Source organism: Amphibalanus amphitrite, unplaced genomic scaffold (assembly GCF_019059575.1).
Source record: "Amphibalanus amphitrite isolate SeventyFive unplaced genomic scaffold, NRLGWU_Aamphi_draft 000175F_arrow, whole genome shotgun sequence".
NCBI lineage: Eukaryota > Metazoa > Arthropoda > Thecostraca > Balanomorpha > Balanidae > Amphibalanus > Amphibalanus amphitrite.
Genome location: NW_024881670.1, coordinates 357305 through 377491, shown reverse-complemented (window position 1 = coordinate 377491; position 20187 = coordinate 357305). Strand labels below are relative to the sequence as shown.

Sequence of the window (20187 nt, the reverse complement as noted above, 5' to 3'; positions counted from 1 at the left end):
CGGGCGAGGGTCAAGTTGAAAGTATTAATTTGGTTCAAAACGATGATGTAGATAAGTTAGTTATTTAAATCTAAATATCCTATGACGAGAGCAATGGACATTTTTGGTATGCAGTGTTATCCATTGAAAACAGGTCAAAGCTATTGAGTTTTTAATTTAGTGGTCGCCGCTTACTAATCATGCGGCATACACGCCGCACATAACCGCCAATGCCGCAACGCAGCTTAGATTTCGAAGTAAGCATTTAGTCTCACCCGTAGCCTTGCGCTTTATGGCTATTTACCGCTTGTAGCTACTTCCAATTTTCCACTGCTACTTCGTGCTTGAGAGTGAATTTAAGGCAGCATAAATGATTCATCTACTGAAAGGCTGAAACATTTACTGGCTGCGCTCTCTTGCCCAGTGTCGACTGCCGATTACCTACCCATTCAGATTGCAATCATTTCCGTGCTTAACGTATCGAAGATCATACGTATCGAGGATCCATCCATAGAACCGTCTGACATCACTGCCAAAGAAAGCATCGGGCTTCGGAATACAGTATTTCCTTGGTTTAAACTCATGATTGATGCTTGCATGTGATCGCTAAATTACCGCTACAATGTTGTGAACGGAGCGACAATAAAAATGCATTTTTACCAACTCTACTTCTGCTTCAAGATCCCGAAAAGTATTGGACAGCGCCAGTGACCGGAGGCTTCACTGATTTCTTAACCTCTACTGAGTCCATGAACAGACAGATGTTCGACAATCGCATGAGGCTATCTATGTAAGACCTCCATGCACCCTTCGACCGCCAGGGCTCAGAGCCCCTGACGACAGCCCGGCGCCTGGCACCATATTAGGCAGATGGCGCGGCGCCACGCCAAAATAGCCAACATTCCAGTGACGGGGGCGATAGTGCGGCGGTAGCCGCGGCCCTTCCGACTGACGGGTGGGCGCCGTGTCGGCGAGATTGGCACGGCGGCGCCCGGCGCGAGCAGCTGCCAGCCACCGACGCGTCTGAGTCAGAGAGACCGACACGCCGCCAACACATGGCTGACGATCCCCCGAGGCCGCTCCAAAATGCCACCTGCGACTGGGAATCTACTCCGCCCTCCCGCGGAATCCCTGCCAGCAGACGCAGCAGAAAGGAATGAGGCGTGCTGCCACTGTCGGAACCGAGGCAAGGTCAACCAAGGATGTTTCGCAAGGACCAAATAACTTTTGTGATGACTTGTGAAATCAGTGTCATGCATAAAATGCTTGAATTGAAACCTTTTCATCGCCCTTGATCAATATCTTGCTGCGGTGACCGGGTCACATCAATGACGTCACAGACAGGTGCGTGACGTCATCATCAGTGCCCGTCTGCCATGACACACTTTACTGAAGGAAACTCTGTCGGGTCAAGCGTCGCTCTGACTGAACCACGCCCAGTGTGCACTGTGCAGCAGCCAATCCTCCCCCCCCCCCCCTCAACGGCACTCCCAATTGTGTGGTAGTCCACACAGGTTCGGAGAGGGCTTGGTGACGTCATTATGTCGTCATCCAATGTGTGCCGTGCCCAGTAAAGGAACTGAGATCAGCCAGAGTAAGAACGACTAAGGAATAATCAATTACATAGCTGCTGTGCTGTGTGAGGATGACAATATTGCATGCTGCACCATCTACTGAACGGTATTATTCGAAACTTGAACTCTTCCGACAGCGTCGAGGGAAATTGAGAAATACTCCCAAGTGCAGCTGAGCAATTCGATAGACGATTGCACCAGGTGATCGCTAGTTGCAACGTTGCAAAGACTCCAAGGTAGCTGATCCATTCGACATGCTAGATGCAAGTGAACCAGCAGTCTCGGTCGGTGGTGATTCATTCGATGACGCCAGATTTCAGCGAGCCAACAGCCACAGACAGCGACTTGGCAAGTGGACGCTGAGAAAAACTAACTGACCCACCAAACATGGCTCGTTCGTATTAATAAAAAATGTCTAGAGCATATCAGAAATGACAACATAGACGAAAATATCGGTTTAATATTAGCAATGCAATGCAATAAATAATTCCTATGCCTAATGAATTACGAAACTAACACCAGTCGTTGAGAAGCGGTGCTCTTCTGCGACAAAGTCAGCACAGATTGTGGTTATAAAGCTCGGAAGTCTGCGCTGTGCTGTTAACAGGTTGTTCGGGACTGGCCACCTTTTCAAAAGACAAAAATCTCTCGCTCTAAATGGGTAAGTAGCTGGTAGATAGTTTGGCCTCATTGAGGCCCGGCTACAAAAAACAAAAAAAAAATGGCCCCGACCGTTTATTATATGATATTGCCAACAGCACAACGCTCTGGGGACGACGGCTTTTTGTCAAGCAGCTGAAACCTGCTTGGTCAATATTGGTGGAAACGTATTGTTATATATTAGATCGAGAAACCAGTGCTGTCATCAACAGCACATTGAATGAAGTATCGTATAGCCAGTACATAGGAAGTCATTTGTCACCTTTAAATAATCGGTCCAACAATCAATCGCATGTCACCGCTTCCAAAAGCGGTTTCCGTGGTCACTGTCAGTGCCTCCAGATCGCTACCTGTCAATATCAACACCGTCCCGGATATAACAGAAAATATTGTGACAAAAGCTCTCAATGGTAATGTTCCTTAGCTCTGGACAGCATTAGCGAGTCACGTAGATCGTGGGCCTCATCTCTATTCATAAGCACGCTTTACTGGAATGCAAGGTAAGCCAAGTATTTCAAGGCTAAAATGGTTCACTTTCTCATCACTCCTCAGACCATCACATGCAACGATTAAAACCGCGAGGCATTGTCATTAACATATTGATATTCAGTCCCTACTAAATCTGGCGGCCCTCTCACAAGATATTTCCTCTGAAAGGATGACATGTTTAATACAACATGTCTTTGAGAGGCGCTTTCAACTGTCAACCAAGACCTTGTCGGCCGATTAAGGTCATGTGTTGGGATATCCTGAGGCTTAGCCCCGTTATCACACTTTTACCGAGGGGACAAGGACCGAATCAGTGTCAGCAGCGTGACAGATTTGTAGACGAAGTTTTCTTGCCCATCCTAGTCTGACGACATCAACTAACTTCGTGAGCCGTTAAGCATGGTTGCTATGGAATGGTTCAGAATTTTAGAGGTTGAAGTAGTGGTGTGCATACCTGAAAATGTGCCGAGAAGCTCCACTGGAATGTAGCGGGGAGATGAATTCAGCGCCTTCAGTCGTCACCTTTGCCGCCGGCTTCTGCCGACGCCGCTGCCAGATGTTGTAGAAGCCAGCCGCACAGCCCACTTGCGTGCGCCGCCAGAGTGCCGCTCTTGGAGAAAATATGACCCACGAACCTCACACGTTCCGCCCCGCTACCAGCCCGCGCGCCCGTCCGCCCACTCGGCGCCGCATCCGTCCACCAGAGTCTGCCAGCGCGCCGCCCCGCAGCCACCACACGGTGCCGGCATCAGAGTCACTTGCAACTAGAATATCACGGTGGACGCGCGGCGGACGGGTGTCGCGCGAGCTACGAGCACTGGGGCTGCGCCACCGAGCAGTTGCACGGCGGCGTGGTCGGCGGCGGGCTCGTGAAGCACGGGGTCAGGATCAGGGCGTTACCTCCCTGCTGCGCCTGAAGCGCCTGCTGCGCTTGCAAGGCCTCGTAGTGCTTCTGCAGCTGCTGCACGTAAACCTGGCAGGCGAGCTGCTGTATGAGCGTCAGCGTCTGCCGCCGCTCGTGGCTCATCAGGCAGACGGTGGAGTCGCTCACCACCTTGTGGAGGACCATCAGGTACGCGTACTTCAGGGGCTCGTCGGCGCCGAAGAAGTGGTTGGTCAGGTACGTTTCGAGCTTGTTGCGCTGCAGCGCTACATCGGGGAAGTCGATGAAGAATCGAGAGCACATGTAGCGCTCCAGGGTCTTGATGTTCTCGGGCTCAGAGGGCGTGAAGTCCTTGACGAGGAGGTTGCAGTACTTGAGTAAACCGCCGCCGCGGATCTCCTCCGGCTTCCATGTGGCGATCAGCCTCTTCTGCAGGTGGTAGAGGGCCTCCTGGAAGTCACCGTAGACGCTGACGCCCACCACGGTCGGGTAGAAGTTCTCCGTAACGATCTGCGGCTCGGCACATCGGTAGAAGAGGAGGATCGAGTCGAGCAGGATCTGGAACGAGTCCACAGAGAACTCGAACTTACGCCGCATCGTGTCGACGAACTTGAGCTCCACGTTCCTTCCACCGTGGTTGGAGAGCGAGATGAGCGACCACCTGTCGTTGTCGCTCACTTTCACCATCTTGTGCACGTACGCCTCGCGCATGCTGCACGCGCTCATGCGCTTCCTGCTGACGTCTGCCGGCAGGAGATCAAGGAGCGCCTGCAGTACGGCGGTCTTCACCTTCTCGTAGTCCTTCTGCGTCTGCAGGTCCACGAGGAAGATGAGGTCGATGTCGTTGTAGGTAGACGTGGCCGCGCCGTCTCCAGCGGAGAGGATGTGGCTAGCGGCGCCACCGTTAACACGCACACTGCGCACGGCCACGCCGTCTTCGCGCAGTCGCGTGCGCACCTCCTCCACCAGATCCTTCAGACGCACCTCCAGCGTCGGGAAGTTGCCTCGCCCGTGGATCGGGAGCACCTCATTCAGGACGCCGTGCAGCCGCTTGACCTGTTCGTAGGTCAGCGTGGCCAGGTGCTGGTTGGAGCCATCGGCAGCGGGCAGGGTGTCGATGGTCTCCATGGTCGGACAGTCGAACGGCAAGTGTCGAGGTGGTAGAGTGATGTTGAAGACACTGCCAACAGAAAAAAAAACATACAGGGTCATTGAAACATAACGATGGCCTGCTCCACTAATTTCTGATAGAAGGCAAATAATTGCACAGCAATTAACTCACTATCTGCTGAGAAGTTTAGCCTCAGTCTCAAACAAAGACTCTGTGCAACGGCGCATGAACGTCCAGGCAAGGCTGTCCAGGCGTACCTTTGTTTTGCCTGCGCTGAGACGGAGCGCACAAAGGAACTGAATGGTATACGGCAGGTTTCCAACAATAATGCGCTCTTGCAAAATAAATCGCATACGTTCATGCTCACTCTGTGGTCGATAGCTAACCACGGTGGAAACAAAACGGGTGTGGTCCGGAGTGGTCCAAACAAAACCCCCGGGTCCATTCAGATGATAAAACAGCATTGACAAGGGGTGATGGTTATCACAAATGCAACACGATCATGCAGCTTGACCACACCCCTAACCCGACCGGGTCATGGCCCAGCTGATAAGCAGCAGAAGAAGTTGAATAATATCAAGTTCAGCTACTCCGCCAAACCAGTTTTTGTCGGCGTGGTCCATGACCGGTGCCGAGAACCGCCCGAAGGTGAAGGCCACGTGTCGACCCTGTCACGTGCGACACGGTCACGTGGCGAACAGACGAATCCTCATCTCGGAGGGCGTTCGTTAAAAAAATTGAAGCCCCACAAAACGTCCGAAAATTTAGTTGCTTGTTCAAGAAGCACTAGGAAATTGGTTTCATACCATGAATTTGCAGCTTAGGCATATGGAAAATTAATTTTGTAAAGCACAAGGTAGGTAATTTGTAATAAACTTTTATTTCATTGCTAACTTTATCCCAAACAAAGAAATGGGACACCGATAGAAATCATCCGTCCATGAAATGAAACGGTGGAAACAATAAGCATTAAAACAACATGTTATTTGCCTGAAGTGATGTAGGTCATAAAAAGTCGGGCCAAGCCTGACAAAAATATGTATTGTTTATATCTTCACCGCACTTATAATCCGCTCTAGTAATGAAAAGATAGGTATGCATCAATATATCCTTGTAGGATATCGATAGATTAGGTACCTATCGAAGCTGGTTTGTAAGAGCTGAGAACAATAGGATGCTCGTTGTGCACTCCAGACACGGTGCCAATTCGGTGTCACAGGGGTATTTTAGAGGCTCGTAATCAGCAGCGTGTGGGTGGCAGGCACGGCCGAATCCTACCCGCCACTCCCCGGTGGTACGCTATCGTAATAGATCGGCTCCCCGTCCGCCACGACCTTCCTGAGAGCCCCAGCGGCCCGGCCACCAGACGTGTGACCCAGAAAGACAATCACCGTGCCATTACCGCGTCCTTCGCGGGCCGCCAGCCAGCCGGAACTGGAGGGCTGCTCGTGTGGCCGCGCCCGTCTGCAGCGGCCCGCTTCCCGGCGGCCGGCCCATGGCACCGCCAGCACCCTCCACGCGCAGCGCCGCCGGCGGCCGCTGGAGGTCACTCATTGTGGCGCGCCTGGTGCATTCCAGCGGCGCACTGGGACAGCGCCGACCTGGCCAGGTGGCCAGGCTGCCGGACGCGGAACCCGGCACAAGGCCAGCTCGTGACACGCGTCCTGACCCGGCCGAAGGGTATTCATGATGGGCCGGCCTGACCGCCAGTCTCCTAGGAACGGCAACACACGCGGCCGATCGATGCGAGTGCCTGACTGGGCTGGCTGAGTGGCTCTACTATATTGTACCATACCGTGGGCACGGTGGGGCTCATGACGTACATCGGTACGGCAAACGACTTTGTGCGGCACGGAAAGGCAATGTGCCTGAAAACTGGACTCTATCTCCATTTCTAGTCACGTATTCACCGAGCAGACATGCCACCCCATCACGTCGCCAGCAGTGAGGCTGCTGATTTCGGCGGCCGTAACACTCCCGTCCGAGGTCGTTTGAGTTACCCTCTGGGCACAGCAGGCATGCACCTGAACACGTCGAGGACGCGTGGCTTGCGTCAGCCGCCGCCGCCGACCAGGCGTTCTGACGTAACACGCGGGTGACGCACAGCACAGAGATGGAAAAACAGCGACAACGGCATGTGGTGTCATACCCAACGCGGTGGGTGGGAGGACAGAGAAAATAATGAAGAAGAGAGGGAAGGAGGGAAGAGAAATGAAGAGAGGGATTGATCTCGCTCGCTCTCTGCGCTCGCTCGCCCTAACTCAGCATCTGAAGACATTCGTAGGAATAATCTCCAGCTATCACATTTAATATCGCACTCTGTTAGGCTGAGTGACTCGTTCACTGCAATCGCATTTGAAAAGAGGTGGCTGTCTTGTTATTACGCATTTCGTAGTTCGCTCTGCTCTGCGAAATTATCTACTAATGGAAAGGTCGTTAGGGTGCAGGCCCCGTGTAAAGGCGGACATTTGGCCAGATGGGGATTAGAAGAAAAAAAAACATGTTCTTGATATTATCAAGAGCTTTGGAAACTGCATACGTTCCATGCGCTTATGAGACATTTGTTGCGCAGTGTACCCTCCCTGTATAATGTATATTGCCGCCAATTTCTCGGCATTTCCAGCGGTTCAAACGTTTCTTCTGGGTTTTAGGCAATTGCCTGGGTTTCCGTTATTTGAAAAAAGGTGTTTAATCGCCCGATCAATCTAGTGGAAGGGGTGAGTCGGCCAGTGATTTCGAGGTAAGCCACCAATTAAGTGCAGCCTGCTCTTCAGTCTTCATGGACTAGACTGAGATGCTTTTTATTTCTGAGTATAATTATAGCCCCATTAGTGTGACATTGTTCCTCACTTGTTGCAACAAAATTTGTTACTTCTTTATCCATTCATATTCTTTTCCTAAAGCTGCTGTGATTTTTTCGCAACTTGTTAGGTCACAACTCACAACCCTTTCACTAAGCCTTTACGCAAGCCCTTCGTAACCCTTTCGCAGCCTTTTCATAACTTATTTGAAACAGCCCTTTCGTAAACTCATGGTAACCCTTTCTCAGCCTTTTATTAGTTTATTCAGAGTAACCCTTTCATAACTTATTTTTAACTATGTTCAATATTTTCATAGCTCATTCAAAATAACCCTTTCGTAAATTATTTGCAACCCTTTCGCGACATTTTCCTGACTCATTCGAAAGAGGCTTTTCATTAACTTATTGTAACCCTGTCACAGCCCTTTCATAATTCATTTAAAGCAAATTTCTCATAGATTATTTGTGACCCTCTGACAACTTTTTCATACCTCATTCGGAAAATCTCTTCATTAACTCATTGTAACTCTTTCGGAACCTTTTCGGAACTCTTTTGAAGGAACCCTTTTGCAAATTCTTCATAACTCTTTCACAGCCTTTACATAACTCATTTCAAACAACACTTTTGTTTACTTGTTGAACCCTTTGGCAAAATTTTCATAACTCATTCGCAGTGTCCCAAAATTTGTCAATTTGGGTGGAACAAGACATCCAAATGAAAATAATTTTCCACTCCCACCTCCAACTTTCAATAGCAATTTACCACTCATGAAAGAGCATCTAATTGCATGATCGCATCAGATTCCACCATTGTACAGGAAAGTGCAATTTTTCCTTCTTCTGTTCTTTATTTCAATTTTTTTTAGGGGGGCGGGGCTAACCTTATCAAGAATATACCACCCTCATCCCTTTTTTTGCAGAGGAATTTTCCCCTCTAATACCCAAGCATTAATATAATTTTGTGATGAGTCATTCGACACTGCCCTTTTGTAAATTATTTGGAAACCTTTCACAACATTTTCATAACTTGTTTGAAGTGATTCTTTCATAACTACCTTTGACATCAGCTTCCCAAGTATGTATTGATCTTCCCTATTTAACATTGATGCAACAAGTAGTGCCTACTAAATTTATTAGTATGCCATTACCACCCAATGCCATTACAACATGCTGCTGAAATCAGAACAAGTGTCACTCATGTGCAGTTTCAAGAATTGTTGTGGTGGCTCTGCAGTCTGCAACCCACTTCATTAAACGGCTGCTTGTTAACTCCTCAGATAGTAGGCATATGCTTCTAGCCTGCATATATTGATTCAGGCTGCTTTGAAGAATTGACTTACTTTCTTTGAAATTGGTATCCCATTTGTCAAGTACCTAGGTAGTATGCTCTTTTTCTGGGCTGATTCATAGTAGTGTCAGTGTCAGTTATCAGTTTGTATTTATTGTTTAACAAATAAGAATATTACCATCAGGCTGTTCACGCATGAATGTGAAGTTTCACTAGTGGGGACCGAAATTCCTCATAATATCTTTTTACCTAGGGCTAAGGGGTTTTGAATGTGAGCCTTCTGGTGAATGACAGTGACACTGAAGAAAATGTTTTTGTGACAATTTGGCTTTTCTTTACAGATGAGTGCGACACCTACGTGCATCAACGTTTAGTGGACCTAAAGGACATCGTCAGCACCGAGATTTGCCAGCTGGAAACGCAGTGGGGCTACACGCAATGGAGGCACGCGTACCACTCGTCCTAGACAAAGAAACGTCCTCCGTGCTTCCGACGAACTTCAATCGGCGCGAAATTCCTAAACCTCGAGTCACGAGTTCATTCGGAGTAAAATAACATGCCGAGGAAAAATCACTGTTCGGGACGAAAAGTGGAGTTCAGTAATTTAGATAAAGCCGGCCGTCACAAAATCATATTGTTCTTGTTTTTGCCCTCCTGCCATGGATTTCCTCGGCCTCCAAAGCGGGATGCAGCTGCGACTGCTACTTCTAAAGTGTGTAAAAGTCATGAACCTATAGGACGATAAGTCGTGATCTCGATTAACTTCGCCACGAGGTTGCGAACTTAATGAAAATGTTCCTGTCGGTGTTCTTGTTGTCCATGATCGGCCCGTTTTCTTTTTTCTTCTTCGTATTCAGTTGTTTCATGTTTGCGATTTAACTACTGGGCGGGCAGAATCTATGCAAGTGTTTACCCAACAACCTGTTGAAAAACAGGACGGAATGCGACATGCCTTGACGCAGGACGGCCGCCGACTGTTGAAGGCAGCTAAAAATTGTTATGTGACTTGAAATGCGAGCGTCAGCGAATGTGCACCTATCAAAATGTTGGCGCATCAGAATCTGGTGCGTTAGCGTGCGTGTCAAAATGTGTTTATGTGACTGCATTAGATTTGTGATAAATGTATTGATATGCTACTTGCGAAGAATATACATTCTATATTTACGTGACGTTGATTGCGTCAATATGAAGAGATTGAACATGAAAATAACTGGCCCGCACCCTGACAGGTATCTCCCATCGCCGCCATGCCTAGGTACCTACATGTTTGGATCATGCCTACTGATACTTTGATTAGATAGTCAATTTTTAAGATTAAGTAAATTATGTTCAGGTAAGTGAAGTTCCCCAATTTTACTCTTATTTGAAACGCTTAAGTAGCCACATTTGAAAGAAATAGCTTTAGCGTTTGTCCCCTCACCCTAAAAATCATTTTTGCCCGGATAAGGCCTGAGACCGCTATTGCACCCAGTGATTGGCAATGAAGACAGGGGGTAAAAGCAGCTTAGGCTAGGCGCAATGGGGGTATGGGTACCATCATTCGAATAGCAATTAATTGCTGTTTGATTATCTACTGGGGCATTAACGTAATATTCAAGTTTGACTGAGTTGTAAGCATTGAAAAATAGTAAAAGTGTATGTTATATCGACCGATAACGAAAACAATCGCGTCAAAAGTAGCATAAGCCATCACTGACTTGTGGCTAATATACATTTTTAGAAAGCTTACTTTGTGGGCTTTCGTATTCCGGTGGGGCATTTATCGAAGGTGTCATTTATTCATTAATTTTATTAGTTAATTATGGTGATACCACAATTTTGCCTAGTGCTTGCTTATCAAGACACGAGAAAAAAGTAGCTTAGGGTAGGCACCATTGAGGCATGCGTAACATCATTCGAACGGCAATTAATTGATGTTTAAATATCTACTGGGGCATTAACGTAATATTCAAATTTGACTGAGTTGTACGCATTGGAATATAGTAAAAGTGTATGTTATATCGACCGATAACGAAAACAATCGCGTCAAAAGTAGCATAAGCCATCACTGACTTGTGACTAATATACATTTTTAGAAAGCTTACTTTGTGGGCTTTCATATTCCGGTGGGGCATTTATCGAATGCGAAATATGTGCAATGATATTATTAGTTAATTGAAGGGATGCAATTATTTACTAATCAAATTATCCATTAAAATACCTATTTACATCGCGAGATGTATCATGAAATTAAGCTATAATATGAAATGCATTTTTCTTAAATTTTCAGTAAAGGTTTCGTTGACGCATAACGTATCGTTACTAAATAATTTGAATTAACGTGCGATCCGTTGCGATAGTTCCGACCAGCCGCCGATGGTGGCGCTGGTGTCGCTCCGGCCGTTATGGCCGCGGCCGCCGCCTATCGTAAGACCGAGGAATTTTACCTGTAACGTTTGTGAGTGACCAACAAAGGATTATTAAAGTCGGAAGCTGACACGAATGGTGTGATAGCGGCGGTCACGACCTTTTGCAGCTTTAGCAGCGATTAACACTGCACAAAATGGAATTTGACATATGTTGCAACCGGACTCGCACTCCAAAACGTTCGTTTTGGAGTTTAACACTCATGTTTCTCACAAAGCAGAAGACTTATATTGTTCCTGGATTGTTTCGTCATCCACGGAACAATCCAGGAGGTAAATTTATTTCTCAAACACGAATAGGCACAGCAATCTTACGGCCCTCAAGGCGCTGTATGACATCCATACTTTGTGTACGTTGTATTCCAGATTTATGTAATTTATGTCCCCCAATTTAGCCTGATGTGAACGCATAATTTTGTTAATAGCTGCAGCAACTGAGCTTCAGCGCTCGTTGACACCGGGGCTCGATCACTCGCTCCGTACCCCCAACGCACATACGGACACACGGACATATGCGGCCAAAATCGATCGGGCTGCCGTCACAAATGGCTCTGTCTAGCAGTTGGGCCGATCAGCCGCCGCCAGAGGCGGACAGCTGTCATATGTTCAGGTTAATGATCGTTCGACAGGCCCCGGGGAAGGTCACAGTATAGACTCCGTGGAACAGCTCCGGTCCGCCCACAAACGGCGTGGTAACAGCTCGGCGGCTGAGCCGGTACCGGATGCTGGCTGAACGGGAATAGGTCCGCGCAGAGCACCGCTCACATTAGAGAGAAAGGATGGGGGCTTCAGAACAAACGCTGGAAGTTTTAGTTTTTACGAATAGTTCCGACAGCTTTTTGGTTAGTTAATAGGCAAAAAAACTTACGCCAGGAGGAAATATTATAGAAAGCAAATTTGGTTCGAAAAAGTTCCTTTTGTGGTCATACAGCCGCAATATAAATAAACGTAAATCAACACAAGTGGCCTGTTGGTTTATGAAAGAGTTGCCCCGCAGTTACATCAGGAGCACCCATCCCGATTCAAAATGGCCATGACTACGAATTACGAGTCATGCATTGACTGCAGAAAAGTGCAAGCCATTCACGTGTGGCAGCCGTATTTTACGTGTACCATTAGGCCAACCGCAACCTTGGCCATTCATGTTCCCACAGCACAAGTAAATCGATAAGGTAGCTAACTGAATATTACAACAAGTAGCATCTTCTTCATGCATTAGCACAGACCTCATTTACGTGCATTGTCAATGAATCAAAGCAAGCTCTATGGAAAATAACTGACGAATTTTAATTGATTTTAATTTGAAGCGAATGCAAAGAGTCCGCGGCGCACGTCTGCCCTCTCCGGTGCTAATTAGCCCTCCGCCACTGGGTCGCTGCTCCGCCTGCCATTACCATTGGCGACCGGGTCGGCACGGTAGATCGTTACATGCTCTCGTTACGGGTTCATCTGTCAAAGTTATGGGCCGATAGCCCGCGACAGACGGCCTCCGCGACCCACTTCCTGACCTCATTGGTGTTACCGACACCACTGGAGCCAAGGTCAGGTCCAGGGAGCTGTGATTATGATGGAAGAAGATACTGTCGACTTACGCCCGTTGGTATTTAAGCGGCCCATAAAGACGTAATAGCTTCACGACTATGACCTGGGTGTCTTGGGAGCGTTGTTTACTGTGCTCATGTTTTGCAGTCGTGAATATAGGATATGATTTGCAATTGGTGAACATATCCACTATTCACTAATGACTAGCTTGACCGGTGGTGGGAGGCGAGCTGTGTCCTCATTTGGCTACAAAACGGCGTAACTCGTGAGGTGCCTTTTAATCCTACCAAAAGAAACGGGCTACTCGATTCCGATGAGTTACTGCAGCATCCAACTATTTTAAGGGAACAGCCAAGCATCTGAAGAAGAATAATTACATACATAGATCCACGTGACCCATCTCCAAGCGTCAGCTGTTAGCAGCCACTTCCTTCTGCCGTCCTGCAGTCACAGGCTTCCCTCTCAGCCCAGCTATATCGGTCCGAAACCCCACAGCAGCGCTCACCCAGCCGAGACTCAGCGTCGCCCGGGGCACTGCCCGACCTTGAGGCCGTGACCGCTACCCCTCACTGACCCGGCCCAGTCAACGGTTTGGCACAGAAGCCTCTGGGTCCAATAGCACCACAGTCATGATAGCGGGACAACGGCGAGATGGTTGCCGAGGGATGAGCTCGAAGGACGCCATGGCCCTGGAAACCTGTTTGTTCGTGCTTCGTCTATCCAAGAACTTCATTTAGAATCTCGTCCGAGCCGATCACAGATTGGAGGTTATTATTAATGCAAAATAAGGCGCTAATGGCCCCCAAGGCAGTCCCTGCGGGAATAAGCTCATCCACACCATTAACTCGGCTATCTATTGATCTCAGGTGCTTAAAAAGCAGAAAGTGATGGGTGCTACTATAGACGAGCAACAGATGCAGCATTCCTAATTAACTTTGAAACGTGGGCAGGATCTAATCAACGGTAAGCAAATGGTGCCTGATGCCCACACTGCGTCACAACGACATATGGTGCAACGCAAATAGATGACGAAACAATAGCTTAATCTGGTAGTTCCATTTTCATTGCACATTTTGATCGCCGTTGACATTCAGTAAAGCCGAGCACGTGCAAGTTTTCTGGGTATTTGCACACCGGTCGAGACAAAGGCCCCGTCAAGGCTGCCGGCGTGCATACCGCGAGCACGGGAGGGTATCACTGCGGTGATTTCCAGACGGCAATAACTGCACGGCGGCAAAGTGCGGGGGCGGGACGGAGGGGCAGTCGCGCCCGGCGGCGCCGCGCACCGTCACGCTACCCGTGGCCTTGCCCCCGGACAGGGTGTAACGAATAATGACGCTTCGGAGGCGCTCGCGGCGCGCTCCCGAGCGGCGGGCACGTGCAACTTGGTACGGATAGCTCCAGTTTGCAGCCAGTCCTCCGCTTCAGAGAGGCACGCGAGCAGAACTCAACACCTCTGCGCCGAAAGTCGCTCTGTGTTTGTCACTTCACCTCGCACAAGCTGACAAACAGACGCGACAAACGTGAAATCAATCCCAGCAAGAGATTCACAAAACATAAAAGCTCGCTTTACGCAGGTCGTCGAGCGTAGCTTCAAAAAGCATACAGCTTATTGCCTAACAAAATGCTATCGACAGCTCAATGTGTTAGTGGCAAGAATGAACCTACAACAATGGACAAAGTGGCAAGGTTGCGTTGCGTAACGCGTACCACGTCATGCCCCTGATTCGCACGCCGGAATCACGTTTTACCTCCGTCTGCACCAGAAAATACGCAGTAGGCCGCGTCTGGTCAGAAGCCAGTCGAGGACAGCGGTAATTACTCGAAGCGACGCATGCACCGACAATTTGCACAATGTAGGAGCTGATATTTCACATGCTCCTGTGTCTATAAAACTGGCTACATACAGCGGACACCGGGCGGGAACGGGGCGGGGTAATCTCCAACATTTACAGTACGTGCCGAAGCGTGCAGCCCGTCTAAATAATGGTCACCGCAAGGTCGGAAAGGCCCACGACGACGCACCTTCTCCGAATCGTCCCACGCTGCGCGTTTTCGCCGAAACGAGGCGCCGCTGGACGACGGACAGACGGTCCGACCAAAGGTCCGACGGAGCGAATAGCTGGTAATAAAAACATACGATGGTAGGGGCCCGGCGTGCCATTAAAATGACATGGGCTTGACAGATGAAACAGACTTTTGAAAGATTAATATTGACGTGTGATTCATTTCACTGTACAAACAGCAGTGAAGGCGTGCCGTTTGAATGCTTTTGATAGCGCAGGCGAGGATTGAATACGTTATGGTATCAAGTACTTCTTTGTGTGATAGCTAGGTACTTAGAAAATTACGCAAGTCCAGAGCAAATATGACATAACACTGGAGCACAGGTAAAGTGTGTTATACGCTATCTGCAATAAATTTGCATATTGTGCACACAATGTTGGTAACAACAACTACGCAAGACTGCTGATAAATCTTAGTTCAACTCAATTCAGTTCACCAAGCGTAGTAATAACTTCATTTGTTTCAAGGAGTCAAAGTTTGAACAGTTTTAGAGTTGTTGTAGCTTATAATTACGTTATTTGTGTCATTGGCTTTTGAATTTCGGCTCATAGAAATAGATGCATAAAGACTAAAGCTGAAAAAATATAAGCTGACCGATAAATATAACTTACATATCGTTCGAAACTTTTAATGTCTGTATCATATTCCTTATACTCGTATAGCTGAGTTCCAAGCATCTCAAAGGAACAAAGCGTGACATTGTTGAAATTGAAAACATGGGAAAACCTTGTGCAACATATGTGCATCCGCATAACCACACGTGCACGCTGCTCGGTGAATCGTCATATTATCCCTAAAAATATACTGCCATGACATTTCCCTATACAAATAGTGACTATCGCGTGGTTGAGCCGGTCGCTGGACAACCCGTGCTTAAGTCGATTCGGTCTAGACTCGTATTTGCCAGGTAAGATTAAAAGGACGGCAGGAGCGACAAGGGCTTCTCGGTAGGTCGCGGCTGCGGTCCCTTTCTAGACTCAGCACGTGAGCATGGAGGCACAGGAGACATCGTCTGCCTCAGCAGCCACCTGGCAACTGTGAGACGACCTTCGCGAGCCAACTGACAAGATCGTGAGTAGAGGCGTGAAAGCCGTGCCTTTTTTACCCGGGTGGTGCACATGATTATAAAGGCTCACAAGAACTCACTGTAGCGAGAGTGAGCCTGACTGGCGTTCATTTGACAGCTTGCATTCGAATAAGGCCACGAGCTGCAGATCAGGTCAGTTGTGGGCGAGTTTTTCCCGCACCCGACTGACCGGTTTAATGGGGGCAATTCACAACAGCGGTCAAGGTCAGGGTGGCGTCAGTGATAAGTGACAAACATTATCGGCACTCCCTGGGTTACTGGGCACTCCTGTCGACAGCCGCGGGAACGGGGCAGGTGTGGCCATTTCAGAGACACGCCGAGTCCTATCTTACCGCAGAGGTGCGCCCTCTGACAAACAGGCGACTCGTCCAATGCCACGCTATCACAGCGACCAAATCTGCCGGAAGGCACCGGGACACGACTGTCGCAAACGGCATCGCCCTCGGCGACAGCGCCGAGACGACGTGACGAGACGGCACGGACCCAGATAAAAACGTCGCCAGCTTGCGGTCCGGCAACGGCGAGCGAGGCCAACTGACCGGCCCAGTCGCGCACAACACTCCCAAAAGAACGTCTCCAAGACAGCAAACCGGTCAGCCTCCCGGCTGAGCCGACAAACCTGCTATTGGCTCCGTCCTACAGCGCACCGCTCGTCTTCGGGCTAGCTCCAGCCGAGAGCTGCGCCAACCCTCCGTCAGCCGCCCACCAGTCACGACCAACGCCGAACGGGCGGCAGTGACACGGAAACTGAGGTCCGGCCACACCCATTGGTAGGAGGCAGTGCCAGTCAAGTACCGTTCGGACGTGACAATCGGCTAGTGGCCCCGCCGGCGGTCACTTTCCTGCTTCCCAGTGCCAATGCTTTGTGGAGTGTGCAGGCGACAAGCTGATAATGTGTACAAATAAAATGATAAATAGGACATACGTCCAGATTACGGTGATTCGGCTTCGATCTTTTTCTTTACTGGACATGTTATATGTTGAGTGTTGACAAGCAAACAATAACTAAAGCAAACAATAACTGAGGCAAGTAAAATAATTCCCTGTAACTATTGTGTTCTAGCCAATAGTCTGCGCAATGTCGTAGCGAAACAAAGCGCTGGTTTATGAGCGGTGCTCCAGCCCGAAGCAGCACTCTTGGTGCAATTGCTCTTATTTTCATTTTAGTGGTCCATTTTTTACATTTCTTTCTCATGTTAACCATCGCTCAATTGATTGACTTTTTAGCTCTGTAACACTCAGTAATCGGACTTTTTTGCGTTGCATAATCTTCAAGACTGATTGAACAAATAAGATTAGAAAGTTTCCCAGATTGATGTAAATATGAAGCCATTGCGAAGTTCTGTCCATTCCATAACCAAATGATATTAAGTGCTCATCCGACGTGAGTCAAGATACCTATTGAATCATTCGAACATCTTATATAAGTGAGTCACAGTCCAGTTGTGCGCACAAAATGGTATCACCTCCAAAACTCGTCTTAACCCTCGGTATCTCGCTCTGCATAATCTGTCCCGCCGCCATAGACAGAGGTCGACACCTTCTGAGGAGGGAGAAGGTCACGAAATGAGCCCACGCATAGAGCTCTGTTCACACGTGACCGGCCAGCGGTCCTGAGTCAGCGGTGGTTGCGACACCAGCCTATCGTGACAGCGACATCATGGGCCGCCACGGGGGCGTTCAAATCGTGAGTGGCGGCGCGGCGCGACAGATAACTCGGGCCAGAGTCCATCGGGGGTTTTCCGAAACAGGTGACGGTTAGACTGTGGTCGAATTAGGCCGAACTAGTCGGCACAAGTATATTCCTGTTTGCGGTATGGATTGACGGAGGTTTTATTCCTAAATATTTGCCAAAAATACTGCCACAAGCCCAATGGAATTTCCTCGCTTGAAACCAGACTGCGATTTTTTGCGCTAAACGGAGCATGACGCGATTGCAATGCTATCATGTTTCTGACGAAGCTATATAGACATGCACTTGCCAAAGGTCCCACCCACACTTTTAAGTGTGACATATGACATCAACTGAAACCGAATCAAAGCAAAAGGTCTTTATTTTGTTAATGAAAGCTGCCGGACCACTAAACACTGAAACACATTATTGGATTTGTTGCATTAATTCTTGGCCATAATTAGCACCTACATTTTAATCGCCGCTTGACATCAAGTATATAGTGATGCGGTACATTTCCGATACTCGAGTCGATGAAATTGAGAGCTTCATTACCGTATGCCCTTCAATTAAAGGAAATGAAGCAAAGGCGTTAATCAGTCTAAACAAAGGGTCACTGTTTATGTTTGCTATCATAGAAAAATATCAAAAAATAGAAACCAGCATCCTTCCTGTTGCGTGCATTAGGCGCAGTAGACAGTATAACTGTGCACTCGACGACCAACCGAAAAAGTACTACAAATGCGACCGTACCACACGGAAACAAGGAAGAAGTTCAATGTCGACTCACGAAGGTCATGATCATGCCGCCTCGCAACGTCCTAGACGGCCACACCTTCTCCAATGGCTGAGTCAACAGCCTATTGACAGACCTAGTTTCCACTTTTACCGCAGAATCCTCTAGAAGTTGAGCACAAAAGAGACCAAATTCTGGCTATAAAGCATACCAGGCGGTAGGACATATTTCACTAGCTGTTACGACCGATTTCCTGAAGCTAGCCGGTAGTTCATAAATCATTCAGCACGAAGTCAGTAGTTAATTTCGCTTGCAATGAGGGCCGCGATCCAATAGAAAGATCCAATACGAGAGGTACGGCAGTTCATTCGGACCAACTATATTTATGAGTAGGGAATGGTGAATCCAGCCACACTTACCACTAACTGGTGCAAGAGCATACGTGACTTGACTCTCGTCTCGATCAGCATCTCTCCTGACTGCTCTGACTCATGGCTCGAGCAGCAAGCGACCTCGGTCGGCGGGCCTAGCCTTTGAATCACTCAGACCCCACCTGCAGGGCCGAACCAGAGCCGCTAATGGTTCGCGCCGGGCTGTACTTGGGGTGAGAATAGAGCACCGGAGCGTGCCAATTGTGTGACTTCTCCTCCGCGGCCGGCCCAGTTGGCCAGGTGCCAGCCGGCCGGGAGCTGGCCCCCGGGCTACGCCGTGTTGGGCACAGCAGCCCGATCGCGGTGGACTTCTATAGTTACTGGCTACAATTACAGGTGTAGGTTTAATGGTGGTTGTCGCGGTCAGGTTCAGCGCCTAGCTTTCATCCAGCGATGAGACAGCAGTTTTAGCTTCTCTTTGAGAAATTCGTGTGGCATAAAATGCTTCATTTCCTATTTTATTCTATTTCACAAATATTTTAACATGAATTTTGGCTCAGTTATAAAAAGTGAATTTTAGCATTTAACTACAGTTACAGTTGAAATGATGGATTATAATTTATGCCTAAAAAATAAATAAGTACCCCATTTTTAGGAAAAGGCTAGGGCGAATGCTTCATTACAGCAATTATGGAATGTCTAAATGGAAAATTTCAATTTCAATTCAATGACAATGTCAGTGATATGATTAAGTAAGACACAAATAAAAAAGTTACCCAAACGTCGATGTTAGCGTGAAGAGGGAGGTCAATCACAAAAGAAGTAGCTGGTATAACTTCTAGCTGTTCCATCGCTCACAGCGACAGGATAAATAAATTCTGCCGACATACCAAGGCCACGCACCAAAGACGGTCTCCGTTAAAAAACTCGTCCTTGAATTTCAGCGGTTCCCTTTCTCAGAAGCTAGATTAATGGGTACTCCATAAAGAGATGCGCCTCGCGTGTCGTTCTCGGGACGGAAGCCCCTTCAATTTCGTTTTTCACGGTAACGCTACTGCCAAATTTGCATATAAATTTTCTTCTCTGGTATCGGAACAAAAAGCTACTTTTTCGTTGGTCTATTAATCAAAATAGGTGAAAAGCTAAAAAAATATGAATTAAGTCCAGGACCATGGAAAAACAGTCCATGCATTGAGGCATTTGCCACCAACACCAGGAGACCGTCTCCTTTGGACCGCCACCGGACCGCGGGCTGCTCACCTGGTTGGGGGAGTCGGCGGCGGGTGCAGCTGTAGAGTGACGAGTCGAGTCGGTCGCAGGATGTGAGACGGTCAAGCTGGCGATGCACCGGACAGACAGAAGTCGAACCCAGCCCCGCAGCGTCCCGCTACCGACTGGCGGCCCAAGGCCGTATAAGTTAGGTAAGATCGTCCGGGCTCGCTAATGTTACAAATCTGCAACACTACGGTGACGTCACCGGAGCATACGCTCCCTGGCTCCATCCGGACCCTGATGCGGCCGCT

General features: G+C 48.4%; 1 protein-coding gene and 1 long non-coding RNA gene across 3 annotated transcripts in view; one reads left to right on the top strand and one right to left on the bottom strand.

Moving 5' to 3' along the window:
• The window catches only part of LOC122383856 (terminal nucleotidyltransferase 5C-like), a 30140-nt gene extending 10017 nt beyond the window's left edge, over positions 1–20123 (bottom strand). Inside the window, exons 1-2 of one of the 2 annotated variants that reach the window (XM_043370658.1) lie at positions 19925–20123; positions 3157–4765 (exon numbers count right to left, since the gene is read on the bottom strand). In XM_043370658.1, coding sequence (XP_043226593.1) covers positions 3511–4713 — 1203 coding nt within the window. In that variant the 5' untranslated portion in view covers positions 4714–4765; positions 19925–20123 and the 3' untranslated portion in view covers positions 3157–3510. The remainder of the gene's footprint in view (positions 1–3156; positions 4766–19924) is intronic. The other variant, XM_043370659.1, reaches the window with a different exon arrangement.
• On the top strand, positions 7261–9605 carry LOC122383857. The gene is made up of 2 exons (XR_006256912.1): positions 7261–7436; positions 9126–9605. It is a non-coding gene; the product is annotated as an uncharacterized LOC122383857 (long non-coding RNA).
• Positions 20124–20187: the final 64 nt, after the last annotated feature.